General features: G+C 44.8%; 1 protein-coding gene across 1 annotated transcript in view; it reads left to right on the forward strand.

Annotated features, from left to right (window-relative positions):
- The window catches only part of CILK1 (ciliogenesis associated kinase 1), a 245,806-nt gene extending 221,452 nt beyond the window's left edge, over positions 1-24,354 (forward strand). The window contains exons 13-14 of the mRNA XM_069235798.1: positions 10,716-10,826; positions 19,500-24,354. Coding sequence (XP_069091899.1) covers positions 10,716-10,826; positions 19,500-19,654 — 266 coding nt within the window. The 3' untranslated portion in view covers positions 19,655-24,354. The remainder of the gene's footprint in view (positions 1-10,715; positions 10,827-19,499) is intronic.
- Positions 24,355-27,589: the final 3,235 nt, after the last annotated feature.

Below are 27,589 nucleotides of genomic sequence, written 5' to 3' on the forward strand. Positions count from 1 at the left end.
CCCCCCCCCCTAGCGCCTTGAGACCCTCACGGGTGAGTAGCGCGCTCTATAAAAACTTTTTATTGATTGGTAGATGTAGTCAGATATCGCTTCTTACATAGATCGGTTACCAGAGTATGTAAAGACAGAGGCAAGAAAGATTCTACAAGAAGGTGAACAAGCATCTTCCGAAATTGTGGGATGGATGTAGATTCCATAGGCTTTCGGCAATTGGCAGGTGCTGCTGTCCTCCGAGGACAGGGATGGGTAAAAGCTATTTCTTTCAAACCTGAAGTCTAGAGTAAAATTCTAGACATGCCTTCTGATGGACGGGCATTATTTGGAAGACACATTGAGCCGCTAGCATCCACGGACACTGCAGAATTGCTGGGTTCACAGCAAATGAGGCAAATGCATTTTCAAGGGGCAAGATGCAGAGGTATGTTCTCCTCTAGAGGAGGATACCAACATTATCGATAGCAACAATACAGACCGCAGTACCCTCAACAACAATACAGACATCGGCGGCTTACAACAAGCAAACTGCAAGGAGGAAACATACTTACAGGGAAGAGACACCAGTAGGAAACAGTGAGTGGAAGAACATGCCTGTTACTCAAAAGTCTGTACTAGAAGCAGTGGGAGTGGGGGGGGGGGCTTATTGGAAACTAACCACAATGGACAAATAGGATTTAGATCTAGTCTCCTTTGGCCATACATTGGAATTTACAGATAGACCTCCTCATACGCCTCCGAAAGGGTCATCCCCTCCCCATCTTGCACAGCTACAAAGGGAAATATTTACCATGCTCAACAAGAGTGCAATAGAAAGAGTACACACAGTCAGAACGGAAAGGGGTTTTATTCCAGCTTCTTGTTGATCAAAGAAAAAGGGGAATGAAAGCCGGGGGAGGTGAGCTCTTCCAAAAGCCCAATGGCCAAACCCAAGCCCATCCCTGAACTGTTATCCTCAAGCATGTCTGAAGAGAGAATAGTTGAATCCTTTGGCCATTAACACTGAGGGGCCTTGCATCAATAAGACACCAAGGACCTCCAAGAGCCACGAGACAAGGCCCCATCCAGTTAAATAGCCTTGCACTGAGGGAGAGCACCACTCCCATGGGGCATCGAGCCCAGGATGAGCAAAGAAAAAGTCCTTTGCCTACAATCCACTGCTGCCAATGTGCTCCGGTCAGCATTAAGAGAAGCGTTTGGAGCCGGGCCACTATCCACCAATGAACATGGAGCCACACCCTTCTCAATCCCCTCTAGTCCAAAAGCACCGAGCCTCCACCTTTGGGGCAGAAATCAACACTGAGAGTGCCTCTGCAACAGAACACCAAGTTGATGCCAAGGAACCCTTCGACTCAGACCTCTGAGGAGTCCATTCTTGAGAGACTAAACAAAGAACTTGACTCGAGAGAAAAGAGTCTTTTCATCTATTCTGAAATAGGCAGGATTTCGGATAAATCACCTCAGCCAAAGCTATCCGACACATTAGCTCATATAAAAAAAAAAAAAACAGAAGTTACCCTTTGAGTAGGAGCTTGCCTTCAAGACCCCTCGACACCCAGTACTCAAGACGTGTAAAGACAGGTAATAAGTCCTCCTCCACAATCTCTCACAGCCAAGCATACATCATCGCCTCCAAAACTACATCCACTCTCACCACTAGCTCCTCCACCAGTACTGTGAGTTTCGCCTCCATCTGAATGCGCAGAAAGATCAGTCCGTTCTTTTTCAGACCCAGGCATTGATGAATTGCTCACTGGATGGGTCACACACCTGGGCAACATGACTGTCCAAAGCACTCTTCACAGTTACCTGGAGCTCATGGCTGTTCACCTAGTCCTCAAAGCTTTCTGCTCACTTGTCTATGGAAGGTAGTCCTTTTAAAGACAGATAACATAGCTGCAGTGTACAAAATACAGAAAAAGGAACACTCATTGCCCCAAATCCCCAGCTGCCCACCTCGAAGCCCCATCACCCCGCTGTTTACCCTAGCACAAACTAATCTGGCACTGGGAAATCAGCCACAGTATTTATTTCCAAGTCGAAAACCTTCCAATGGTTGACAATGATGTTGCAGACCTGTTAAGCAGTGCAGACCTGTTAAGCAGGATGCAACGGCAAGTCCAGAACTCCACCCAAAAGTCCTCCACAGATACTTCTGGCAGTGGGAAACCCCAGCCATCAACCTCCTTGCAACCCCACAAAATGGACCTCTTTGCATCCCCAGAAAATGCAAAATGCCCAAGCTTCACCTCCAGCTATATCCACTATCACAGTCCAAGGGCAGTGCTCTATAGAAGAGCTTGTCGGGGATATTTGGCTACGAAATTCCACCTCTCCCACTTATTCCATATGTGATAAGAAGAATAAGGCAGAACTCCATGGCTTTCATTCTAGTGGCACCAATACAAGTCAGATAACGCTTGTTCTCTTTGATACTGAAACTGACCATAAGTCCACATGAGATGTTTCCGAACAGAACGGACTGTCTCACACAGAAACTGCAAAACCTAGAAATCTGGCCCCTGAGGTGTTAGGAGTTTGGATACCTACACTCCCCACAGGAGTGTAAAGCAATCTTGCGAGAGACATGTAGGCCTTCTACTGGAAAATATTTACCCATCACTGCATCTCCAAGTAATTAGACTTTTCAAAGTTAACTTGCTGGGCATCATTTTATATGTCATTAAAAAGCAGGTCTAGCATACACCTTTGTATGTCTCCATTTAGCAGTCATAGCTGCACACATGCAGAACAGGGGGAGCACTCATTGCTGGCTGGATTCCTGTATTCAAGGTATGCTTGGAGGGATTCCTAAGGGTTATACCTTCAAAAACACCTCTATAATCATGCAACTTACAGTTCTTTTCTTGGAGGGCAGCCTTTCTTGTGACTATTACTTTGCTCAAGCACATTAATGAGTTACAAGCTCTAACTATTCAAGAACCAACCATTCACATAAACAGGGACAGACTAGCCCTTAGAATGAATCCCAGGTTTTTACCTAAAGTATTCTCCCCTTTCCACATAAATCAGACTACTGAGTGCCCTTTATTTTCTGCACAACCTGGCAACCTGTAGCAGTAAGAGCGTTACACACTTTAGATGTTCAGCGAGCACTCAAGTACTGTTGACAGAACTAAACCTTTTCATAAGGCTAACTTACATTTTTGTTCCTTTATCGAAACCTTACAAGGGTCACCCTATTTCCAAAGAAGGCATTGCAAGGTGGATTGTCAAATGTATGCAAACTTACTACCCCAACACTAAACATGTACTCCCAGCACCTCTGAGGGCAAAAGCTACATGTGAAAATGGAGCCACTATGGATTTATGATGCAGCATTCCATCAACTGATGTTGAAAATAAACACAACAATAATTCAGAAAGCCCCAAAGTCTTACTTGCATTAAATATAAAATAGCAAGCGGTCCAGCAAAATAATAAGTCATTTGTCATTTCAACTGACGAGAGATCTTGCTAAAATACATAACTTCTGAAGCAAGTGACAAAATGAGTGAGAGCCGCATACAAGCTCACATCTGCTTGCTGCTGTTAGTTCTTTTCTTTCCACGCCTTCACACACGGATCCAGAGTTAGCACCCAACTTTTTTTCCCAACATTCTTATTTCCAGTGTGCAAGGAAACATGTCCCCTCTTAAAACTACAGGGTTTAAGCCTTGTAGAGACTTCACAAACATGGTTCCGTGACAGGACCTCACATGGTCGGTCTCTGGTATTTGAGTTCGGGCCACAAATCCAAGTCATGTGAAGAGCGCCCTTATGAATTCTAGGCCAATCCGAGAATGCAAAGCCAAGTCTTACATTGTTGAACACTGAAATAAGGTGTGTAAGTTCTGTTCCTGCTCAGAGATATGGGCGGAGGCCCATTTCCACGCTCTTGGCTGTTCCCCCAAAAGGTTAATTCTAAGAGGATGCACAAGAAGGGCAAGCAAAACTTGTCCCAGTCCCACCACTCTCTTATTGAGAAGTTGTGAAGATGTCAATGTGCCTCCTGGTCTCGCTCCTGGCCCCCTACAGAGGAGCTGTTTCTGCAGTTTATCCCCGGGCACCCTGAATTTCTAGGACCAGTGTTGAAGTCTCAACAGTTTGAAACTTTCAGAGAAGCCAGGTTACAAATCTTTGGGCCCCCTACCGGTTTCCTCTGCCCCACCTTCTGGACCCGTAGGTCCATGGACCCCTCCAGTTGGGTTACCACTAACGGATCTGACCTCAACACTGTCTGTGCCTCCTCAACCCATTTCGGGCTCCTCTCTGAATCCGGAGCTGACTTCACATACAGCGCCAACATCCATGCCGGTTCTTGCCATGTCAACACAAGCCCAGTGTCGAAGGACGATTCTGTTCCTGTTGTTTCCGACTCTGAACTGAATTGAAGCTTTCTCGACTGATGTTGTGCCCCAGAACAGTTGTGGCACCCCTGTCTGAGTTGATTTGGACTGTAACAGAACATTGCCTTTACCTAGGAGCATATATATACCACACACACACACTCTCTCTCTCACACTCTCTCTCTCACACTCTCTGTCTCACACTCTCTGTCTCTCACACTCTTTCTACTTGGAACTAGAGGCCAGTTGGATGAACACTTGCCCTGATACTCCGCTGGATTTTCCCCTGGTTCTTCAGCTGAAGAGACAGCCTCATTAGAAGTGTTCATCAGAGGCAAAGCAGAAGTCCTAGACTTGTATTTACTTTCTATTGAGGTAAAAACAATGTCCTCACAGAAATTAAGCAGCTTGTGCAGGCTTCGTCCGAGCCCTTGTTGCTTTTCCGAGATGCCCTGACTGACCCTCAAATGGGTACCTAGGCTAACCCTTTCTCGTGCCCGCCGTGAGTAGGCTAGTATCCCAATGCTACAAGGCCACTCCAAGTGATCCTGCTTTCCTGACACAGCACCCTACACATGAGTCTGGTAGTTCAGACATCTACCAGCAGAATTAATCCCTACAACACCCTCTTCACCAGATCAACAGTGTAGTAGATTTGAGAAACAAATATTCTCCTTGACCAGCCTAATCCTTGGGTCTGTCATTGCCAGATGTTTGCTCGGTACATACTCCCATACATTGTGGACTTGGTCGCTAAGATCTTCCTGGCAGTCCCTGATGAATTCTTTGCCAACTTGGCACTGACTGTTTAAGATGGCCAGAATACAGCAGCAAACATATGTCACTAGATCAGGACTGGACACTACTGATTGCTTAGGCAGAGCAGTAGGGGCTTGTATGGTGTATCACACCAGCATTAGATATAAGGGCTTCCCTGGTGATGTTCAGCCTTTGTTTATAGGTGGTCAGTAGACCATTTCCAGGCCCTTAGGGACAGCAAACCTCCCAGTCCACACCCCTCCAGCATCAGCCTCCCAGCTGCTTTAGTTTGCCTTCGGCGGCACACAACTGACCTGTGGGAGGCAAGATCAGTCATTTCCTCATGGGGTAGCACAACATAGCATTGTCAGATGGGTCCTTCAGATCGATTAATATGATTATGCTCTGCCATTCCTTTTTGACCCACCACATTTTCCACTGACATCTGAGCAGTTTTCAGTGGAGGACCTGTCCTTTTGCAGCAGGAAGTATAGGCTCTTTTGGCAAATGAAACCATAGAGTGCCAGCCTCAGAAACAGGAACTGGATGTTTTTCCAGCTGTTTTCTAGTACAGAAAAAGGACGGAGGTCTTCACTCTTTTAGACTTTCAGTGTCTCAACATCTTTCTGCGAAAGGGCAAATTCAAGATGCTCACTCTGGCTGAGGTTCTATCTGACCTGCATCCAGGAGTAGTGTTGGACCTTCAAGGACGCCTATTGCCATGTTTCTGTCCTTCAGACCCACAGATTCCACTTCCAGTTCTAGGTGGCCGATAAGCATTTTCAGTTTGCACTGTTCCCGTTCAGCCACAACTGTCCTCCTTGGCTGTTCATAGAAGTGATTGGTGGTGTTTGCAGCATATCTTTGGAGCTCGCACATACCAGTTTTTCCCTACTTTGACGTTTGACTGGTGATGACGGGGTCACAATAGTCGTGAACGACCTCTAGATGACGACAAACAACCTGACGTCATAATGGTTGATTATGACATGCCAAAGTCACACCTTTGCAGAGACTGATCAACGAGTCTCAGGCATTCTATTATGATCCTGATGTTTCAGCCTTCTGGATCCCTGTGACACTAAGGTGTCTTGGCCTGTGGCTTTCTGTACCCTGCTCCTCTGCCATGGCAGATGGCATATGCAGACACTCTGGTGGGATTTGGAGACTCAGTAAGCCCTGCATCAATTGGATTCCATCCAAGTTTAAAAGGAGGCTGTAAAAGATCTGTCGTGGTGGCTGCCCAGCCGCAGTTGGACTATAAGCAAATCCCTCTCTCTAACCCCCAGCCAGAGCTAGCAGTGGTGAAAGGTGCATCACTGCTTGGATGAGATCACTTTGGTTTCTGGACTCGACTTCACATCAACCTGCTGGAGTTGCGTGCGACTACCTTCGCGTTGAAAGCTTTCCTGCCACCCATCAAAAGGGGTCTGATTCTGACTCTTGTGGACACCACTACTGCCATGTGGTATTGCAGCAAGCAGGGTGGAGTCGGGTCCTGGGTGGTACTGTGCCAGGAGGCCTTGCTCCTCGAACTGGCTCAATTGTTATGATATTTCCTTGTTCATGCACCACCTGGTCTATTTAAACATGAGCGGACAAACTCAGTTGGCAATGCCTAGTGGGTCATGAAAGCAGCAACACCTGGAAGTGGTATATTGCATCATTCATCAATGGTGAGAATCCTGGCTCAGTCTTTACACCACTGTGTTGTGTAGCCATTTTAGTTATAGCTCCATGCACGTTAGTTTAACACACTAGGCCGCTGTGCACTTTGACCTAGATATATTTTATTCGGCTTCGCATTGTTATTTTTCCAATACCAGTTTTACGGTCTTGTTTTATTTTCATCTATCTAACTGTTTTTGCTCAGCCTAGCACTGTGTTCTCAAACAAGACATTCTTGATCACTTTGTGCTTCAGTCAAGGCTACAGTTTGGTACATTGCCGGTGAACGTGATAGATGTTTAGTCTCCAACATTCGTAGAAAATACACATCCTTACATGGGGACATTTTCTTAGAACATCAGCTGTGTTATTATAAAAGCACTTCCTAGTCCCATTTCATGTTAAGAGGGACATTCCAGCCAGGGAACCACGACTGTATGCTGATTGCTGAATGCTTTGCGCGGATGCTAACACAGACTACAGGCCTTTGCTCAGGTATGAGGGTCGATGTCCTCCTGGGGGAACCTGAAAGGCAGAATTGGAGCTTAACATGCTGTGCTCAGATTGTGACTTAGAAAGGAAATAGTCCATAAATTCTAGTGACAATATGATAGCGTTATTCTTGTGTTTCACTCTCCTAGTCACCATTTTAATATTGTCATGTCGTGTTGTCCTGGTTATTGCAGCTCATGCTTTGCTATCTAAGATGCAGTCGTTTTATTAAACAAATCATTAGAACATATACTGCTTCTGTTTATCATTTATGTATGAGACCGAATTGTGAATGAGAGAACCGGATGCGACCTGAGTGACCACAACTTCCCTGAGAAGCCTAATATGTCATGTGCTCGGCTGCCTATTCATCCCTATCTTTTTGGTAGAGACGAGGCACTGCTAGTTAGCCGGAGCAAAACCCGGATTTAGAGCGACAGGTGTCACCCACTGTGGGTCAGACTCAGTCTCCCACCCCGTGGACGATCTTGCTGCTCAAAATCTAGTAGTCTCATTAGAATAATGAGAGCCTACGCGACAACTGCAGAGAACACTCACTGTGAGCAGTTTTTACATTGGAGTTTCCTAATCTGCTGTATCTCGGAGATGCTATCCACCACGACTGGAGCATGGGACTCCTGTATTCCTTCCTGCTTCTGTCCCTCCTGACTCGAGTTCTGAAGATGATCAGGGACAACTGGCCCAAGTCACCCTAGTCACTCTGGATTTGGCCAGGAGAGTGTAGTACCCAGAACTTATGAGCATTGGCCATTTGTCCCCCAGTCATGCTGCCACTTTAGGATTATCTTCTATTGAAGAAGCAGGACCAGGTCTTGCACCCAGGCCTTCACAATCTACTCCTCTATGCTTGGTGATTTTGTGTTGGTAGTTGACTTTATTCTATCTACCTCCCGAAGTAGTGGATGCCATACATGCTGCCAGGCGCTCTTTTACAAAGTCTGTTTACACAACGTGCTGGGACAAGTTTGTGGCCTGGTGTGGCACCCATAATAAGGGTCCATTGCCGGCCAGATTGTTGGATATGTTGTTTCTTTTGTTTTTGGCCCATCAAGGACTTACAGTGGCCACTTGTAAGGTTATTTGTCTGCACTTTCGTGTTTTTTGCATTTTGCAGTCCAGCCATCCTTGTTAAAAATCACCTGCTGTGATGAAATTGCTTATAGGCTTAACTTGTAGGATTTTCCCTAAGCCTTTTGTGATGCCACATTTGGATCTTAACTTGGGTCTCACTTTTCTTATGTGCACCCCTTCAAGCTGCTGCACAGCTACAATGTAAGTCTTTTTCACTCTGAAGACAGTTTTTTTCATTGAGATAACTTGGGCTTTGTCACATGAGTGAGCTTCAGGCTACTTCAGTCCTGCCACCCTACATCACCTTCTTCCCAGCCAAACTGATGCTGAGAATTAGAGCAACCTTTCTGCCAAAGGTTGACTCCTTTTTCATGTCACTCTTTCAAGGTTCTTTGTTTCACCTCAACCCCTAAAAGAGGCGAAGAACCTCCATCGTTTAGACCCCCAAAAGAACTCAGAATTTTTATACTGATAGCACCAAAGACCACTTGGTGGACAAATAGCTCTCTGTGTGGTTCTATTGAGCAATAAAGGGCAAGCAAGTGCAGAAAGACTTTATCAAGATGGATAGTCCTCTGTATTAAGATCTGCTATGCTTTGACCAAATATCAGCCTCTAGAAACTCTGAAGGTGCATTCCACCAGGATTAAGGTTGCGACCAGTGCACTAGTACGCTAAGTGCTCCTTCTCAATATGTTTCAGGCCACAATATGGGCATCAGTACACACATTCATTAGGCACTGTTGCCTCGAGAGCCAGGTTCTGTCAGAAGGGCGTTTCATCCGTTCGGTCCTGCAGGACTTTTTTTTATCTGTACAATTCCACATGCCCCCCCACCTTGGAAGGTACTGCTTTGATATCTATTCACACAGGAGGGAATATGCGACCAGAAGCACCAATCAAAAAAAACAAATTATTTACTTCCTGTAACACTCTTTCTTGTGGATGCTCTGGTTTAATTAGGTTTTTCTGTCAGTACGAGTCTATGCAACCTAATAATGTAACAGAAATGTGTTACTTTCAGCAAAAACATATCTAATGAACAGGTAACTGTATCTTATCCCAAAGGAAGCGCCAGACGTCCTTGAGATGATTTAATTCATGAATGCAATATTAAACTGATTATTATCCGAAACCCTCGCTTTCAGTTGCCAGGACAGGAAACCAGGTTATGCTTTGCAGAAATGTGCAACTGTACATTTTAATAACGTTAAATCTCAGCCTATTAGAGCTATGATGCAGCCATAGTTGCATAGAGGCAAAGCGAACTTCAAACCAGTACGAAGCAACATCCATTTTTGTTTCTAAATATATTGCTACACACTTTGTTATACCCATAATACTGCAATACATGGGTTATGTTTGTAGTCAGTGTTATCTGCCGAACAGCTACTTGGTCAACAGCACACACAATAACAAAGCATTATTGTGTGGACATACGAGTTCGTCCGCAAGCTACGGCTGGCAAAACTGTATTAAGAGCTTTGTTTCAAACATTGCATCGTCTGGCTGCTAGCCTCCAAAGGGAGGAAACTGCTTTACAGTTGATGCAGTGCATGTGTATGTACAGCTACACATGCTATGAACAGAAAATGTTATTTAAACTGTAAGCATTTGTTTGTAGAGTGTAGTGCTTTAGATAAACATTTACACCCCCTGCCCCCGACCCCTACAGTGGAGGCATAGCAGCTTCCTTTTACTAAGTACACATTAATTAAAAAACAGTAGTGCTACAATGTACATATAGTTCATTTCTCTCACTCTAGACACCACTCTCACCTTTCACCCATTGAGCAAAAAAACCTAAGGTGGCGTCTATTCCCATGTATATTATGGACTAAGGTTAAGAGTCACATATCCCTTGATTGAAAGCCTCTTTAAAGTAAAGGCACTTCTAATGTAGCCCAACACAAGATGGCAGAAGTGTGCAAAGCACAACACGTTACGAACAGATGCTTTCATGCTAAGTAACAATTACCTACATGTGCAAAGAGCACATTTCTGCATCATTAATTCATGGTGAGTTTGCACCTAATGGAATTTTTTTACACAAGTACATTTTGCAGATTTGGAATGGAACTCCACGACGTTTGAGGCTGTTCCTGTGATCCTTTGTGAACCCATAAGTTGGAAAACTACACCAAACTTAGAAAGAAACTTACAAGTGTAGAACTTCTAACTTATATAGATGGCCTTCTGAATCAGACTTTTAACCTTTTGCCAAACAATTACTGTTTGCCAGATCCTTACCAAATATCTATTGAAAATTTACATTTGTATGGAATGTTTTTACCGTATGTGTAATGTATGTATATATTTTTGTATTTGTGAGTGACTGGTGTATGATCTGATTTGTTTCAGGCCCTTCAGGACACAACAGGCTGACAAGTGGGTGTATTCCGCAATTCTACAAAAGGGAATTTGGCTATACAGGACAGAGAGCTGAGTTGGGTTCAATTACAGATTCTTCCAGTATGTAATCTTTGTGAAAATGCACACAATTATTAGTTATTTAATTGTTGGGTTTTAAAACAATGAATGAATCGAAACGCAGTAACTTCATAAATGTGACTTCACTTATGCTGAATATAATCAGGCTGATTTACAATAGAAGTTGTACATCTACTTTTTTGGGTTAATCGCCAAGTTTGGGATAGGGTTATTTTGGCACACCATGTGTTAGTTGAAAGTGCATATGCTAATAGCTTTGTGAATCGGACCTCATGTAGAACTCCCAGCTAAATGGTATATTTATGCACAGCAAAAAGTGCCCTTTCGTATCATAGGTTTGGTGGACAAAAAGTTATATAAGGCCCCAGAAATTAAATATTCTTTGAAGTCTACATGGGGAACTTTTCAAGTAGACCCCAACTTGCTTTCTCTAGTGTTATATTTTAATATTAACTTCAGGAAATCCCCGACGGCTACAAGATCACCAGGAGAGACCGCACCAACCAAGTCGGTGGAGGAATTGCCATCGTCTTCAAGGACTCCATCAACGTCACCACCTCCACCGAAGACACCCCCCTCGCCGCCGAACACATGCACTTCCAGATCCACACCGACCCCAGGACCACCCTCAGAGGAACTCTCATCTACAGACCCCCTGGACCACGCACCCTCTTCAGAGAATCCATCGCTGACTTCATCTCCCCGCACGCCCTTGCCTCGCCGGACTACATCCTCCTCGGTGACCTCAACTTCCACCTGGAACAGAACAACGACCCCAACACCACCACCCTGCTCAACAACCTCGCCAACCTCGGTCTCAAGCAACTGGTGAACACCCCCACCCACATCGCCGGACACACGCTCGACCCCATCTTCTCCGCCAGCAACCACGTATCCTTCAGCCACTCCTCCGTAATACACTGGACCGACCACAGATGTGTCCACATCACGTTCAGACGCGAGACTCGCCACCTCCGCACACAACCCATCCCACGCAGACATTGGAACAAAATCCCCACGGAACAGCTTCTCTCCACTCTCAGTGACAACCAACCCACCTTCTCCAACGACGCAGCCCTCAGCCTCACTCATTGGATCACCAACTGCGCGGACAACCTCACACCCCTCAGACGCCTCCCAAGACAGACCAGCACCAGGAAACCTCAATGTTTCACAGACACCCTCAAGGAATAAAAAAAAAACTGCCGTACCCTCGAGAAAGCCTGGCGCAAGGACCACACTGCAGAAAACATGTCTGCCCTCAAAAATGCCACCCGCGAACACCACCAGCTGATCCGCGCCACCAAAAGAACTTCCTTCACAGACAGACTGGACAAGAACACTCACAACAGCAAAGAACTCTTCAACATCGTCAAAGAGCTCTCCAATCCTAACGCCAACTCCAACTCCATCACGCCCTCACAAGACCTCTGCAACTCCCTCGCTACCTTCTTCCATCGTAAGATCACCGACCTACACGACAGCTTCGGACACCAGACCCAGCCAACCACCACAGAACCTACAACCCCAGCCATCACCCTCAACGCCTGGACTCACATCAGCACGGAGGAGACCAAAGCTACCATGAACTCCATCCACTCCGGTGCCCCCTCAGACCCCTGCCCACACTTCATCTTCAACAAAGCCGACGACATCATCGCCCCGCATCTCCAGACCATCATCAACAGCTCGTTTGCTTCTGCCACCTTCCCCGAGAGCTGGAAACACGCGGAAGTCAACGCCCTACTGAAGAAACCTACGGCAGACCCCAGCGACCTGAAGAACTTCCGCCCCATCTCGCTCCTCCCCTTCCCTGCCAAAGTCATCGAGAAGACCGTCAACAAGCAACTGACCAACTTCCTTGAAGACAACAACCTACTCGACCCCTCTCAGTCCGGATTCCGAGCCAATCACAGCACAGAAACCACCCTCATCTCAGTCACAGACGACATCAGAACTCTGATGGACAACGGAGAAACAGTCGCCCTCATCCTCCTCGACCTCTCGGCTGCCTTCGACACCGTCTGCCACCGAACCCTAACATCCCGCCTGCGCTCCACCGGTATCCAAGGACTGGCCCTGGACTGGATCACCTCTTTCCTCTCCAACCGCTCCCAAAGAGTCTACCTCCCTCCATTCCGCTCAGACCCCACCGAGATCATCTGCGGCGTCCCACAAGGCTCCTCGCTCAGCCCGACTCTCTTCAATGTCTACATGAGCCCCCTCGCCGACATCGTACGCAAACACAACATCATCATCAGCTCCTACGCCGACGACACTCAGCTGATACTTTCCCTCACCAAGGACCCCACTGGCGCCAAGACCAACCTGCAATATGGAATGAAAGACGTCGCAGAATGGATGAAACTCAGCCGTCTGAAACTGAACTCAGAAAAAACGGTCCTCATCCTCGGAAACACCCCGTCCGCCTGGGACGACTCTTGGTGGCCCACGGCCCTAGGCACCGCACCAACCCCCTCAGACCACGCACGCAACCTTGGTTTCATCCTGGACCCACTTCTCACCATGACCAAACAAGTCAACGCCGTATCATCTTCCTGCTTCCTCACTCTCCGCATCATCTTCCTGCTTCCTCACTCTCCACATGCTCCGAAAGATCTTCCGCTGGATCCCCGCAACAGCCACATCTCCGCCCACCTGAGACACCTGCACTGGCTTCCCGTCAACAAAAGGATCACCTTCCGGCTCCTCACCCACGCACACAAAGCCCTCCACAACAAGGGACCCGAATACCTCAACCGTCGCCTCAGTTTCTACATGCCCACCCGTCAACTTCGCTTCGCCAACCTCGCACTCGCCGCCGTCCCTCGCATCCGCCTCACCACGGCAGGTGGGAAATCCTTCTCCTACCTGGCGGCCAAGACATGGAATTCCCTCCCCGCCAACCTCAGGACCACCTCGCATTCCGGAGGCAGCTCAAGACCTGGCTCTTCGAGCAGCAGTAACCCCCTCCCCCTAGTGCCTTGAGACCCTCACGGGTGAGTAGCGCGCTTTATAAATGTTTTGATTTGATTTGATTTGAGGAAAGCAGATGAAGGTTATTGGTAAAGTACAAATGTGGACTTTTTCATTTTCAGCAGTGTTCATATTTTCTAGCTATTTTTAACAAATCTGTCCAAAAAAGGTGTGTCAACACTGCTATTACTAGATAACCTTATCAAGGGTTAGCACACACTCTCTCTCGCTCTCAAGACAAAGACGACGCACGCTCCCTCCGAGGATAGTGCATTCCTGAGTTTCTTTCTCACATATTCTTTTATTTTTATGGTCATCTTACATAGGGACTCTCAAAAAGAGGAGAAAATGTCTATTACACATGAATGGTAGTGCCCATGGGCTCGCAGCCTTCACTTTAGTATCAACTTCCCCAGCCCAGTCGGCATCCACAACTGTTAATACCTTGTAAATGGATTGCCATAGATGGTGATTGGAAGATAGACACAAAAGTAGTGGCCCCATGAACCAAGCTTTAATAGAAGTGCACAAAGCCATCAAATCCTGTGCAGGTATTGGACGATACAAAGGTCACCCATGTGTGATCAGCAAGCACTCAGGCCTCCATACCCTCCAGGGGTTTGAAAATCTTATCATAAAGGCACGGGACATACTTGAGGACAACATGTTTTCATGTTTATTATGCCGGACAGTAGGGCCCAACCCTCTGCAGCACAAACCCTGTGGCTGCCAGTTCACTGTATTGCTGCTGGGGAGATAAGAATCCATATGGATATGGTGTATAAAATTGTATATATGGTTCATAACACAAAGCTTTTACTATTCGAGCATGTACTGTAGGGAAATGTAGCGAGCTGTGAGCTAGGACAAGTGGTGTAAGAAAATGTAGTGAGCTGTGAGCTCAGCTTCCATTACTGACTATATATATTCACAGAAAAAAAAGATTACAGGGACGTTATTGTTAGATTCTGAATTTACTCGAACAAAGCCATAGAAATTCAGCAGTTATAGTTAGTTATTTCTTTTCAAGTTTATAACTTGCGCCCTAAGCTAACTACAACTCACACACACCCATGCACAGTTTTCTATTCAATAATTTGACTGCTAATGTTTCATTGATACTTTTAATGATGTCATAAAAGTTGCATTGAGTGCTGTAATACCTGGGGTATTTAGTGCATAGGGAGGGCACGAGTTATAGTTACCTTAGTTACGGTGCCAGATTGGGGGTGAGGATCCCACTCTCTTCCATCCTGGAAACCCATTACTTCGGACCAGTGGGTCACTGTAGAAAAAGGGTTACAGTCTTCCCTTCCTTCAGGTTCTGCCTCCCATTTCCCTCCCTCCTCTTCACCTCCTGACGATTTAGCCATACTACAACAGGAGGCAGAAGCTGTCCTCCTCAAAGGAGTGGTGGAGTTAGTGATCGAGAAGGAAAGAGACCAGGGATTGTAGGCACATTACGTCCTGGAGCCCAAGAGGGACCGTAGTCTGCATCCCATTGTGGACCTCAGGAGACTGAACTTCTTCCTCAAAAAGAAAAAGTTTAAAATGCTGACCATAGCTCAAGTTCTACTGCCATTGGAGCTTGAAAACTGATGGTGTCACTCGACCTGCAGGATGTGTACTTCCACATACCGGTCCTGCTGTCTCATCAGAACTATTTGCAATTTAAGCTGGGTTCCATGTACAACCAATTTGTGGTACTGCCCTTTGGATTGAGATCCACGCTGCAAGTCTTCATGAAGCTGAAGGCAGTGGTTGCAGCCTATCTCAGATGGTCAGGCATTCCTATTTTCTGTTAACGGGACAGCTGGCTCCTCAGAGCCAGGTCGCCAGAGGTGTTGTTGCACCATCTGCAGACAACAGCATCTCTCTTGTTCAACCTGGGCTTTTTGATCGAGACTAAACCTCACCTGTGGCCCTGCCAAAGACTCCAGTTCAGGGGGTCAGTACTGTATACCACCTGGCTCCTGCCTTTCCTCCGCCTCTAACATTGGACGATATATACAAAATGATTCCTTTCTTCAAGCTGGCTGTGAAAGTTCCAGTCCTGAAGGTACTATGATTTCCCCTATCTCAGTCAGGTGTTTGCATATGAGGCCTCTGCAATGGTGCCTCTTAGGGCAGAGGTCCCATTCCAGATGAGACCTGTCAGACTTCATTGTGATCAGAAGTTCTTCACCCTCCAGCATCTGTTGAAGGAGGAGCCATGGACAACGTGGTTCAGTTGAGGTGGAACTTTCAGCAGTACGCATTTCCTCCATACCCTTGATTCCTCAAGTTGCCAGGAAGATTCGCCAAGACTGGGCCCAAGTTATTCTCCTGTCCCCAGGTTGACTGAGAAGGTATGCTGTACTGTATGCGGACCTTCTGCACTTCTCCACATGTCCCCCTCTTCACGTTCCACTAATCTCTACATGCTCTTTCAGTCAGGGGGTGTGGTGGGGTGGTTAGGTCTGCATCCCAGTGTGAGAACTCCACCTTAATGCTTGGTGATTGAGCGAGGACACCTGAGCTCCTTTCAACTTCCACCAGCGATGGTCAATATCATCTTGACTGTGCTTCATCCCTCCACTGTCTACTAATTCTGGCAGATGGTGCAACTTTGTTGCATGGTGTGCGGAGAGTGGTGTGGATCCCTTGCAGGCTAAACTCTTAACATGCTGCAATTTGCACTTTCCCTGGTCCAGAAGAGATGCACCATTGGCACTTGAAAGGGTTATTTATCCATCTTGCCTACTTTCCCGTCTGCCATATCACCCATCCCTGTTAAAGTCTCCTGTTATGCATTTTCTCAGAGGCCTGGCCAGTGGTTTACCCCCATTCCTTTTGTGGTTCCTCAGTGGGACTTAGATTTGGTTCATACTTTTTTGATAGAGGACCCTGTTTGAGTCCCTTCACAATTGTACCCTTTACATGGTGACACTCAAAACTGTGTTTTTACTTGCTATAACTTGCTCGAAGGGTTATCGAGTTACCCTCTTTTCACTACCTTCTTTCCAGACAAGTTGTGTTGCAAACCATGGCTGCTTTCCTCTCTAAGGTGGTCACTTCTTTCCAGTTTTTCCCAATTCATTACTCTTCTGGCCTTCTTCCCCCTACCTCATCCATAGAAAGAGAAGACATAGTTGCATCAGTTGGATCCTAGGCTGGCGGTTACCCACTACCTGGAACACACCAAGGAATTCCAGTCAGACAACCATCTCTGTGACTGCTTTTTTTTATTTATTTTTTTAGAAAGGGTAAGGAGGTACAGAAGAGGACTCTGTCTCAGTGGATCATCCTCTGCATCAAGACCAGCTGCACCTTAGCCAAGAAGGAACCTCCTGTGAGCATCCAATCCCATTCCACCAGGGCCAAGCCAACCACTTCTGCATTTGTTTGAGGTGTTCCAATTGCAGAGATCTATAAGGCAGCAGCGTGGGCTTCCATGCACACTTTTCCTGAGCATTCCTACCTGAATGCGGAGATGCTCAGGGATGGACACTTTGCAAGGTCTGTCTTGCAGGATTTTCGAGTCTAGTCATCTATCAACCTTCCCTGGCAGGGTATGACTGAAATCTGTTCTACAGGGGTGGAATCTGCAGGTAGAAGTATCCATCAGTAGAAAAGGTTACTTACCTGCAGTAATGATCTTTCTTGTGGATACCCTGTCTGCCTGCAGATTCGCCCACCTCCCCATTTGATGGATGAGTTATAGGGAAAGTTAATAAGTCTCCATCTTACATTTTGTGGTACTGCAATTCTTATCCATTTCAATCTATCCTTTCGCCTCAAAGGCTTGAAAAAAAAATGAGGGAAACTGACGTTGATGCACCGGGGCAGGTGCATTATGTCCTCGGTGGTGTCGCCTAATGTCACATGCAGTGACGAGATCCGTGATTGTTCTACAGGTGAGGAATCTATGGGTAGATAGCGTAACCAACAGAAACATAGTTACCGCAGGTAAGTAACGTTTTCTTTTTGTACGAACGTTTTGTTCTATTAAACTTGGTTTTAGCATTTTAATTTCTTGTTTGTTTTATTTTATTGTTTAGTTTATTTTGTCATTCACACACCGCACACAATTATTTATGAGTCTTGCTTTATTGCTCAAGCCTCTTTAAGTGGACACAGTAGGTTTACTCGCTGTTCTTTTTGAGCATTGTGGAAGCAAAGTCACACCTTGTATCAGAACAATGCCTTTCTCGCCCCAATTTTAGCCATCTGATGTCATACACATGGAAAATGTTAGTACGTAACGGACCATCAACGTCTTATTAAATACACATTTCCCTGCTTCTTCAACAATACAGGCTCCTTTTGCACCCTATGTAAATTTTGCTTTGAGTGCAAACAAGAGTTTGACCCCGACTTAGAAATTCTGGGCAAATTGCATATCCTAGGATTTTTCCCCAAAAACATTTGCATCAGCAAAAACCTGACAGAAATCTTGTGGGCAAATACGACATATTCTCATTTTTTGTACCTTGGAAAGGGGGCAACATTCTCAATTAGCATGCTCTTTCCCATTTCTAGGTGCAAAACTTGAAATGGTGCACTAAATACACTCTTGCTGTATACTTTACCCAATGGTGTCTCAAACTGCTGCATTAGTTTTGCACGCACTGGGAATAGAGCCCTACAGTCTTTTTAGTCTTACATTATGGTTTCTCCCGTGAGTCTGCACATGCTCTTTGTTTTCAGTGTATGGTGCCTGTGCTATTCATGTAAAACGTATTGTATCTTATACATATTTAAGGGGCTTTGGGTCTGCCACCTTCAGCCAATGCCTTCTTTTGTTATGGTATCTTCAGCCAATGGCTTGAAAAATTGTCAGTCACACCTTGGATCAGTCCACTGGGCTGTTTTAGTCTCACTTCTATCCTGTTGCCTTTGTGGGTGTGTTCTTCTGTCCCTTTTTTTGCAATTCATGAGGGACTACTTTACATCTGAATTCACTTGGGGTGCCTTGGTTGCACTAGGAGCAAGTGTTAACAAAAGCACCTGAAGGAATTAATGCTACAGAAAAATATGTTTTATTTTATATATCATCGACTTTTCAGTTGCAATATTCTGCACTCACCCCCTGCTGTTGCCGAGCAACCAAGTATTGGCAAATCCAGTAGGTGTACCATTTGTTTGGCATACTTGCATGCTCACATCCGATCTACAGTCCAGCAAACATAAAACCTATTGATTTTTACAATATTTTTTGTCATAAATTTTGTACTCACCACCCTTGCTCAGTGATCGCTCTGTTAATTTACACTTTCTGCTAAAAAAACAAAGCTTCAGGTTTTTTTTTTTAACCTTGGAGCTTTCACTGATAAGTGAAATTTTATAACTCATGTTGTAAAGCCGCTTTTGAACTACAGTCTTTTCACTTGTTCAGATATGTTACTATTAGTAATTTTAGATAAGGGTTCGCACTTTCAAATTCTCAAGCTGATGGTGAAAAACATTAAAAAGTTGGGCAGAGTTAGAAGCCATGTGTTATTCGTAAGTAGTGATCCCATGTTGCCAATTCACCTGTACGCTTTCAGTCAGCGTTAGTGCCAAAGAAACAAAAAAATGAAGGGAACACAATGTAGGATTTTAATAAATTTGTAAAGTTTGAAATTTTAATGCAGTTGCAACTGCTCGTGAAATGCCACAAATATGCACAAAAGCATGTTTAGTTTGTGTGCTGCTTTCCTTTCTTTGATGATGCTATGCAATATCTCTGCTTTGCAGACTGTACGTCGATGAAAAGCACCAGGCCGTATATTGGACACACCTCCTTCAATCCACCATCAAAAAACACCCGTGGTCTGATTTCCAAGCCACCGCCTATTCAGCCTGTCAACGGGCGTATTGACTGGATGTCTAAATATGGAGGACACAGATGAAACATGCAAGAAACTTTTTTTTTTTTTGTAGTACACCTTTGTATACAAAAAAATATGCATTTTCATTGCCGGGTGGACGAAACTGCAGTGGCTTACTGAACTTTGTTTCTGTTAAAAAAATAGAACAGCAAGTATAATCTGCCATGCATCAGAGAGTTAATTTACTTGTATTCAATGCAATGCAATCTGTTTTTGGGAAGAAAATATTTGTACCAGTTGTATTTTGCTATGAGTGGCGCAAGTACATTTGTAATATATATTTTTAATTTATTGATTTTAGCCATTTTGCAAAAAACCTTTTGTAACAGTGTTTAGTTCTAATTTATTTTCCACAAGCAATACTGACCCTTTGACTCAAGTATTTTATGCTGTGTACAGTTCGTGCAACAAGACACGTGTAAAAATGCAACCAAGATGCATTTCCTAGTTCAAACGTGTGGGTTCAGAAACGTTTCAGGAAGAATTCCTGCATCAGCTACAAAAACCTCTTTAGAGGAATGAGTTTATGTGTGATTTTAAAAGCTATGCACTAGCTTCACATTGTAGTCACCAGTGATTGATTGATTATGAACTAAGCTGATTAGGTTTTTGTACTTGCAAGTGCAAGATTAGGATTGCCACACGATTAGCTTGTCCTGTCAACCCTCCCTCTCCCGTCAAGGAATTAATTGTTTGTTTTATTCCTGTTGATTAATGGTTCTGCCAAAGTGCTTATTTAGGCACAGCTTTTTATGACAACATGCTTACATGCTTGCCATGGTCCTAAGATTTACTCCGCCAGATTTGCCATATTATAGTATTTTTAGAGACTAATATTTTGAACTGTGTTGCTTTCTATTCAGGGAATCTTCTAATTGAAAGTTGCTTATGCAATGCTGCTGTTGACAAAGTTGGCATGTAAAGTAATTCCCGGATCATTCTATTATGGGGGAAGAGGAGCAAATGTATATGTAGTTAAGATTTTTTAACATTCAAGCAAAGCGTGACCACAGACTATTCAAAATGGTTTGTAAAAAGGTTGTAAATTGTTTAATGAAAGTGCTAACAGTGTGGCATTGCACCGCCAATATTCGTGGAAATAGTGTCAGTAGTTGGTGTTAGGAGAATGTCTGAGTGTCAGTAGTGCCTGGGCTGGATCAAAGCAATGATGTCAAGTCATTTCACAGCTGAACGTTAAAATCTTAGTGCATCTGTTTGAAATGTTATGTTTATTTTGTTCTTCACATAATACTGTGTAATGTCTGTTCACTTTCATGTTAGTGATTAGCTCATCTAATTACGGTTGCCATGTACTTTATTTTGAAATTGTTTGAACGCATTTGAAAAATGTTATTGTTAAAACATTAGAAGAGTCCTTGGGTCCTTCACATTTCACAGCTTTTTGAATAGGCTGATGTAATTGATAGAAGCTCTTGTGTCCCATGTCATCTTTGTTCATGTACCTTAGCTAGCCAGTCCACTTTTTGCAGGTAAAATAGCAGATGCTTGAACATTTAGCAAATAGAGACACCAGTTTATCCTTCTAATTCTAAAGTTCTACCTACCTTTTGCGATCCTGTCCTCAAATGTTTCATTGCCTTTTTACTGTGCCCTGTAGAGCAAATTCACAGAGCAGCCCCTTTTTGCACTAAAACCTCCCATGGGGCACACTTTTTGTTCTTTCAAGTAGTTTTCTTCCTCACTTCTATTGCAGCAGTTGCTATTTTATGCTATGCAAGACTGTCATTAATTCTAACAGGTGCTGTCTACTTGCACATGTCTATTTCCCCAGATCCTTACTTGTAACATTTTTGCTTCCTTTTCAAGTTGCTTGCATATCTTGAAAGCCCTCTTAAGTTTCACATCTACTTAGAGGTTTAAGGTTTTCAGTCACTGACCTACGAAGTTTAGTAGAAAGCCTTTTTCTCTGATGACCCTTATCAGCCCGATTTCTATTATTCCTCACTGTGTCTGCTCATCTCAGGGTCAAGTGTGGTATTATAAAACCTCAGACTGCACCGATAACCAACTGATCAGGGGTTGGTGCTCTTTGGATTCCTTTCATGCCATATACAGGGGTCTCTCCAGAAGTGCTATCTGGGTCTCGTGCAGATGGCAACCCCAAGGGTGTTTCTACAGTCTGACACTATGGATGGCTGTGAGTTATTGCGGCCTAATCCTGAGGATGACTCATCTAGAAAAGACCTTTTAGGCTTTTTTTATCAAGTCTTAAACTGAAGCCTCTACAAACTGATAGGGCTTTTGTCATGTGTTTATTTTTGGTATATTGTACAGTGGGAGTACCAAACACAATACTTCATACTCAGCATTCTTGCAAAGACACTGAGGTAAAATTTGCCTGATAGATATAAAATGGTCTATTAATATTGTAAATGCTCCAGTGGCACATGATTCAAGTGAATGGTATTAGCTACTTGCTTGCCAGTACTAAATAATAGGTTTTGGCTCCAAGTTCAAAGGATGCAAGGGTCCTTCTGTCCCTGAATATAGTTGTCATAAATGGCCTACTCCTCACTCTTCACAGCTGGTTTTAAGGTCACTTATGATTTATCTCCGCTTACTTTTACATTTGCTACCTGTGGTCATTGTAAAAGCAGTTCCTTATCAGAATTTTGGTGATTAAGAACATATTTCTTTAATTAAAGGACTTCATTTCATTAATTGATGGAAGGAGTACTTATGTGTTGTGGATAACAGTGTTGTGTATGAAGAAATAGCAAGACAAAACATTGAAAACATCTTTTGTTATTTTGAGGACTCAACAGGATATTCTTTAAAACCTGGTGCACAGTTTGATCTGGTCATACGGAAGAATATATATTTTTCTCAATATCACCGGTTTTCCCATTCAACAATTTCCTGTGACTTCAAATCATAACAGGTATTGGAGTGAAAAGGTCTTGTACACAGGACAAAGTACAAGGTACCGTAAATAGTAACTTAGTGATTGTAAGTGCTTGAACTCTGTACAAGTCATAATACATTTTTCATATTCTCTTTATTTTCTTTATACATATATGTAGCCTAAGAAGTGGTACTAACAAATGAAAAAACAGCAAGAGTATTGCTGGTGGTATGAGAGAGGAATGTGCCATTGTTTGATTCCACTATGTGATGAGGCTCTTGTAACAGTACTGCTGCTTGGAAGATTGGATTTTAAAAGCATATGACCAAAAGTATTAGAGTTGGGATAGTAGTATATATTGTGTTTCTTAGTATTAAAGTCTTCCACCACGTTTCTGAAGTCCCTTCCCCAGTACAGGAAACTTCACATTATTTGTACTTTTTAGCTGTTTTGCATCCGTACAAAGCATACATTCCGTTACCTATTCTGTTTCTGTTTCTCTTGGTTAGAGCTGAATTTTCAGATTTGAAATTACTATGGACTGACAATCACTTTCTGTTTGCTGACTTTACATTTGATAGAGCATTCTGTTTACTTAGTTCCTGTATTTGTCATTTTGTTAAGCATTCTCCAAAAGAGCAAAGGGCTTAGAAGTTCGATCTTACCACCGGATGGCAAAGAAAGTAAACAAGAGTTGGTGGTCCAAGGCATTCAAGGATATGAAAACCATGTTGCTGAGTGAATACAAGAAAAAGCCTGATTGATAAGCAAGTTTATGTCTGCGAGATTAGCATATTTTCCTATTTCATGTGATGTTCAGTGTGAAAAGTAAGGGATTCAAGAGCTATTGCTGGTACTGAAAAAAGCAAACTCTTTTAGCCAGCACTACTCTGTATCTTAATAGTTCTTGAGTAGTTATGCAAGGTCTGTTGACATTGTGCAGAAATGTACCCTCTACACTGTGTTCCTAGCACATTAGATACATGAGTATAGACCCAGAATCCTATCCGTCTGAAGAAAAAATAAAAACAGGCTCATATGTGTAGCATGATCATCTTTTGTCTTCTGCAAGTAATGTGCATGTTCTTAAAAACCACTTTTGTAAGTAGGTTTCCATGCTATGACTTGCAAGCCTTAAGCAGCACCAGCCTTGTGATAACACAGTGTAGTCTACACAACTTTATACACTCCCTTAACTGAGAAAATAGGGCACCACCGCAGCAATTTAAAGGTAATTTTGTTTCTGTACCTTAAGTCCACCTCCTATGTTGTTTAGCTTATTACTTCACCAGTGCACCTTCTCATGGCAGCAATATGATACTGTAAGACCAGGGAGGTCTCGCCAAGAATGGTTATCTGCCCCCTAGCCAAGCCCTATATAATGTAGACCAGTGTAAATGTATTGTGATTACATAGCAAATGATAACAAAGTGTATATTTGTATTTCAAGCTTGCCTCTAAAGGGACTTGTGTCTCGAAGCAATATTTTTGTAAGAGTATCTTTATAGTATGACAAATATTTTTCACTGTAAGAGCACATGGGTTCTGTTCACTGGTATCAATGTAAAATGAGTTTTTATACAAAATAATCAATCTTTAATAATGACCTATATCACTACTATCACATTCCTGGGCAGCAAATAGCTCATCACTGGTAACTGGCAATCCTGAACGTGTATTTGAAAATGTTCTAAATGTGCCGCTTGAGGGGAAGTGACATGTTCCAGTTGAACCTAGTGGTTGTTTACCAGCTGTTTTTTGCAATTTAAAATTGATTTTAGTGTGTATGGAAACTATTTTTTACTCTAAATAAAATGTTATGTAACTTTTTAATAAACAGTGTAACAACTGAGAACTTTTGGTCTTCAGTATTGTTCAATTTGTAATCTAAAATGATCTTTCTTTCCTTTGCATACTTGTAAACTTTCAGAGGGTGCAACTAAAGGATGGAGTGAAAACATCAAACTTTGCAGCCACACATTCTTTACCTTACAATATTCCCCAGACATCGGACTGGATCTAGAAATTTTCAAGCAGTAACTCTTCACTGCTGGTAGGTGGCATCATTCAGTTCAGCGCTGGAAGTGCCGTGCGCCGTGCCTATGTATGTGCCACCACAGCACAGTGACATCAGTTCTTTTGTTTCTGCGACAGCACAGATCTGGAGAGAGCTACCTGTCCATTTTGAACAACTTTTTTAGGCGTTTCGTCAACCTTGTTTGAAACCTTGTTGCCCAGTGTGCGTGGACGTCACCCAAAAAATCTGTGGGACTTAAACTTTGGGATTCCTGAAACAGGCAGATGTGACAGACCCCTATCTGGTTTGTCTCTGGTCCTTAGAGCCAGACCACAACTTCAGGACCTGTGAGGACTGCTGCACCATGAACCCCAAGGTGCTACAGAGCCCTCATTGAAACTCCTGGTTGCCCCAATGCCGGTTGCCTCTGCAACACTCTAGGTCCTGGTCGCATGGAAGGTCCCAACCCATTTTTTGAGACATTCCAAGCACTCACCATTGCGCTGAAAGTTGTTGGATAGGTCCTGCAAGAAATCAAAGAAGTCTAAGTGTTCTTCAATTTCGCCATGCAGGGCCAAGCTATCAGACAAGATGCTAGAATAGCATCACCACTCTAGTACTAGATCCCAAGCTTCTGTGGAGCCTGCCTCTAGGTCTGCTCTGCTCCTCCCTAAGTTTCCCAGCGCAACCTCTGTCCAACAATTTTGTGAGGCTATGCACCTCATTTTTGGGCAGGCCGACTCTTCTGGAGCATCTTTGCGCACCATGGGTTCAGCAGGTGCCCTTACTGGATTTCCCCTGTCAGGTCCGCCCTCAGCACCAATCAGGCCCCCTGAAACCAGTGCTAGATCTGGACTGGGTCTGGTTGCAAGACCATGACCTTCCCTGAGGCAGGTCCGATGATCTTGTTTCCTGTGCTGCCGACTACCCAATGCAGCACTGACCCGATCATCATACCTGACTCCAACACTGAGCTAAATCAGCATGGCCTGATGCCGGCTGGACCTTGACCTTCTGAGTTAGAGCCAGGGCCATCATGTAGGAAAGTACCCTCTTTCTTGGCATGGTTCTTTTTCTGCCTGACATCAGTGTGCTTGACTGTGTTCACTGGGATTCAGCTAGCCATGACCCCAATTATGATGCTCTATCTCCCAAAACGCTGTATTACACCCACAATTGGCACACTGGTGCCCAATTATAAGTCCCTAGTATCTGGTACCTAGGTCCCCAGTGCATTTTGATTCCGGGGATCCCTATGGACTCCAGAATATATTTTGCCACCCATAGGGAGTCCAAGCAAAGGCTTCTGCCATTGCAGCCTGCGTGAAAAGGTGCAAGCACCCTTTTACTACCATTTTTCACTACACCAGGATACGTTTAAGTCACCCCTTTGTTAGGCAGTCTAGCCCAGAGGGCAGGGTGCAAAGTACTTGTATGTGATGATACCCCTGCACTAGCAGAGGTGCCCCCACGAATTTCAGGCCCATTTGCCCGAACTTCATGAGTGCGGGGATGCCATTTTACGCATGTACTGGACATAGGTTGCTACCTATGTCCAGCTACATAATGGTAACTCTGAACGTGGGCATGTTTAGTGTCAACATGTTGGAATCATACCCCAAGGCAAGCATTGGGTGTATGATTCCATGCACTCTAGGGGCTCCTTAGAAGACCCCCAGTATTGCCATTACAACCTTCTGAGTGCTTCCTGGCAGTCCACGCTGCTGCCACCTCCCAGACAGGTTTCTGCCCTCCTGTTGCTTGAAAAGCTCGAGCCCAGAAAGTCAGAGCAAAGGATTTCCTTTGGGAGAGGGATGTTACACCCTCTCCCTTTGGAAATAGTTGTTACAGGATTGGGAGGGGTAGCCTCTCCAAGCCACTGGAAATGCTTTGAAGGGCACATTTGGTGCCCACCTTGCATAAACCAGTCTACACCAGTCCAGGGACCCGTTATCCCAGCCCCCCCCCGTCCCTGCTCTGGCGCAAAACTGGACAAAGGAAAGGGGAGTGACCACTCCCCTGTTCACCACCACCCTAGGGGTGGTGCTCAGAGCTCCTCCAGAGGGTCCCTGGGTTTTGCCATCTTGGATTCAAGATTGGCAGGGAACTCTAGAAGCATCTGAGTGGCCAGTGTCCGCAGGTGACGTCAGAGCCCTTCTTGATAGGTGGTCACCCAGCTAGGGGGCCAATCCCCCTATCTGATAGAGACTTCTAGTTGCAGATTACTTACCTTTAAATTCCTTACCTTTAAATTTCCCCAAGCGTTAGACTGGATCCGGAGATTTTTCTTCAAGCAGTACCATTGCGCGCCATCAGGTGGCGTTGGTCAACTCCGCGGACTTAGTTCTCGCTGTGATGACGTCGTGGTCGTATATAGGCGGCACCCTGACGTCAGGCAGATTCGGAGAAGAGCTACCTCAGTCATTTTTTGACTACGTCAACACTTTTGTCAAAATCTTTTACAAGTTTGTGGATGCGTTGAGGGAAGTCCCACAAGACCAGATTCAAGCCCTGCGACTCCTGTCACCAAACCATGTCGGTGATGGATCCGCACCTCGTGTGCCTCTGGTGCTTGGAGCGCGATCACGACCCGAAGTCATGCTCCGAGTGTCGGGCCATGAACCCGAAAGTTTTGAGGAAGAAGTTCCTAAAGCTCCTGAAGGCCCGACACCCAACTCTACGGCGGTCATGGTCTCGTTTGAGAGGAAGGTCTCGAGACCGGCCGCGGAGTCACCACCACTCTTCGTCCTCCAAGTCGTCAGGACATTCGGGTCACAAAAAGAAGAAGGCGGAAGAAGGACAAGCGTTCTTCGACTTCACCCCATCGATCGGATGATACGACGCAGGAAGAGCATCGACACTCTAGGCCACCGTCAATGGAGCCTTCCTCTGGCTTGGCTCTGTGCTTCCCCGACTTCCCGGGAGCCACCACTGCCCAACTTAAGGAATTTTACGAGGCCATGCGCCTTATTTTTGGTGGTCCAACCCACCTTCGGAGCCTTCAGGCACAGGTGAGTCGGTTGGGGTCCCCTCGGTTTCAAAGCCGCCAGCTTCGGCCACGGCTCCGGTGGGC

This window comes from Pleurodeles waltl, chromosome 5 (assembly GCF_031143425.1).
Source record: "Pleurodeles waltl isolate 20211129_DDA chromosome 5, aPleWal1.hap1.20221129, whole genome shotgun sequence".
NCBI lineage: Eukaryota > Metazoa > Chordata > Amphibia > Caudata > Salamandridae > Pleurodeles > Pleurodeles waltl.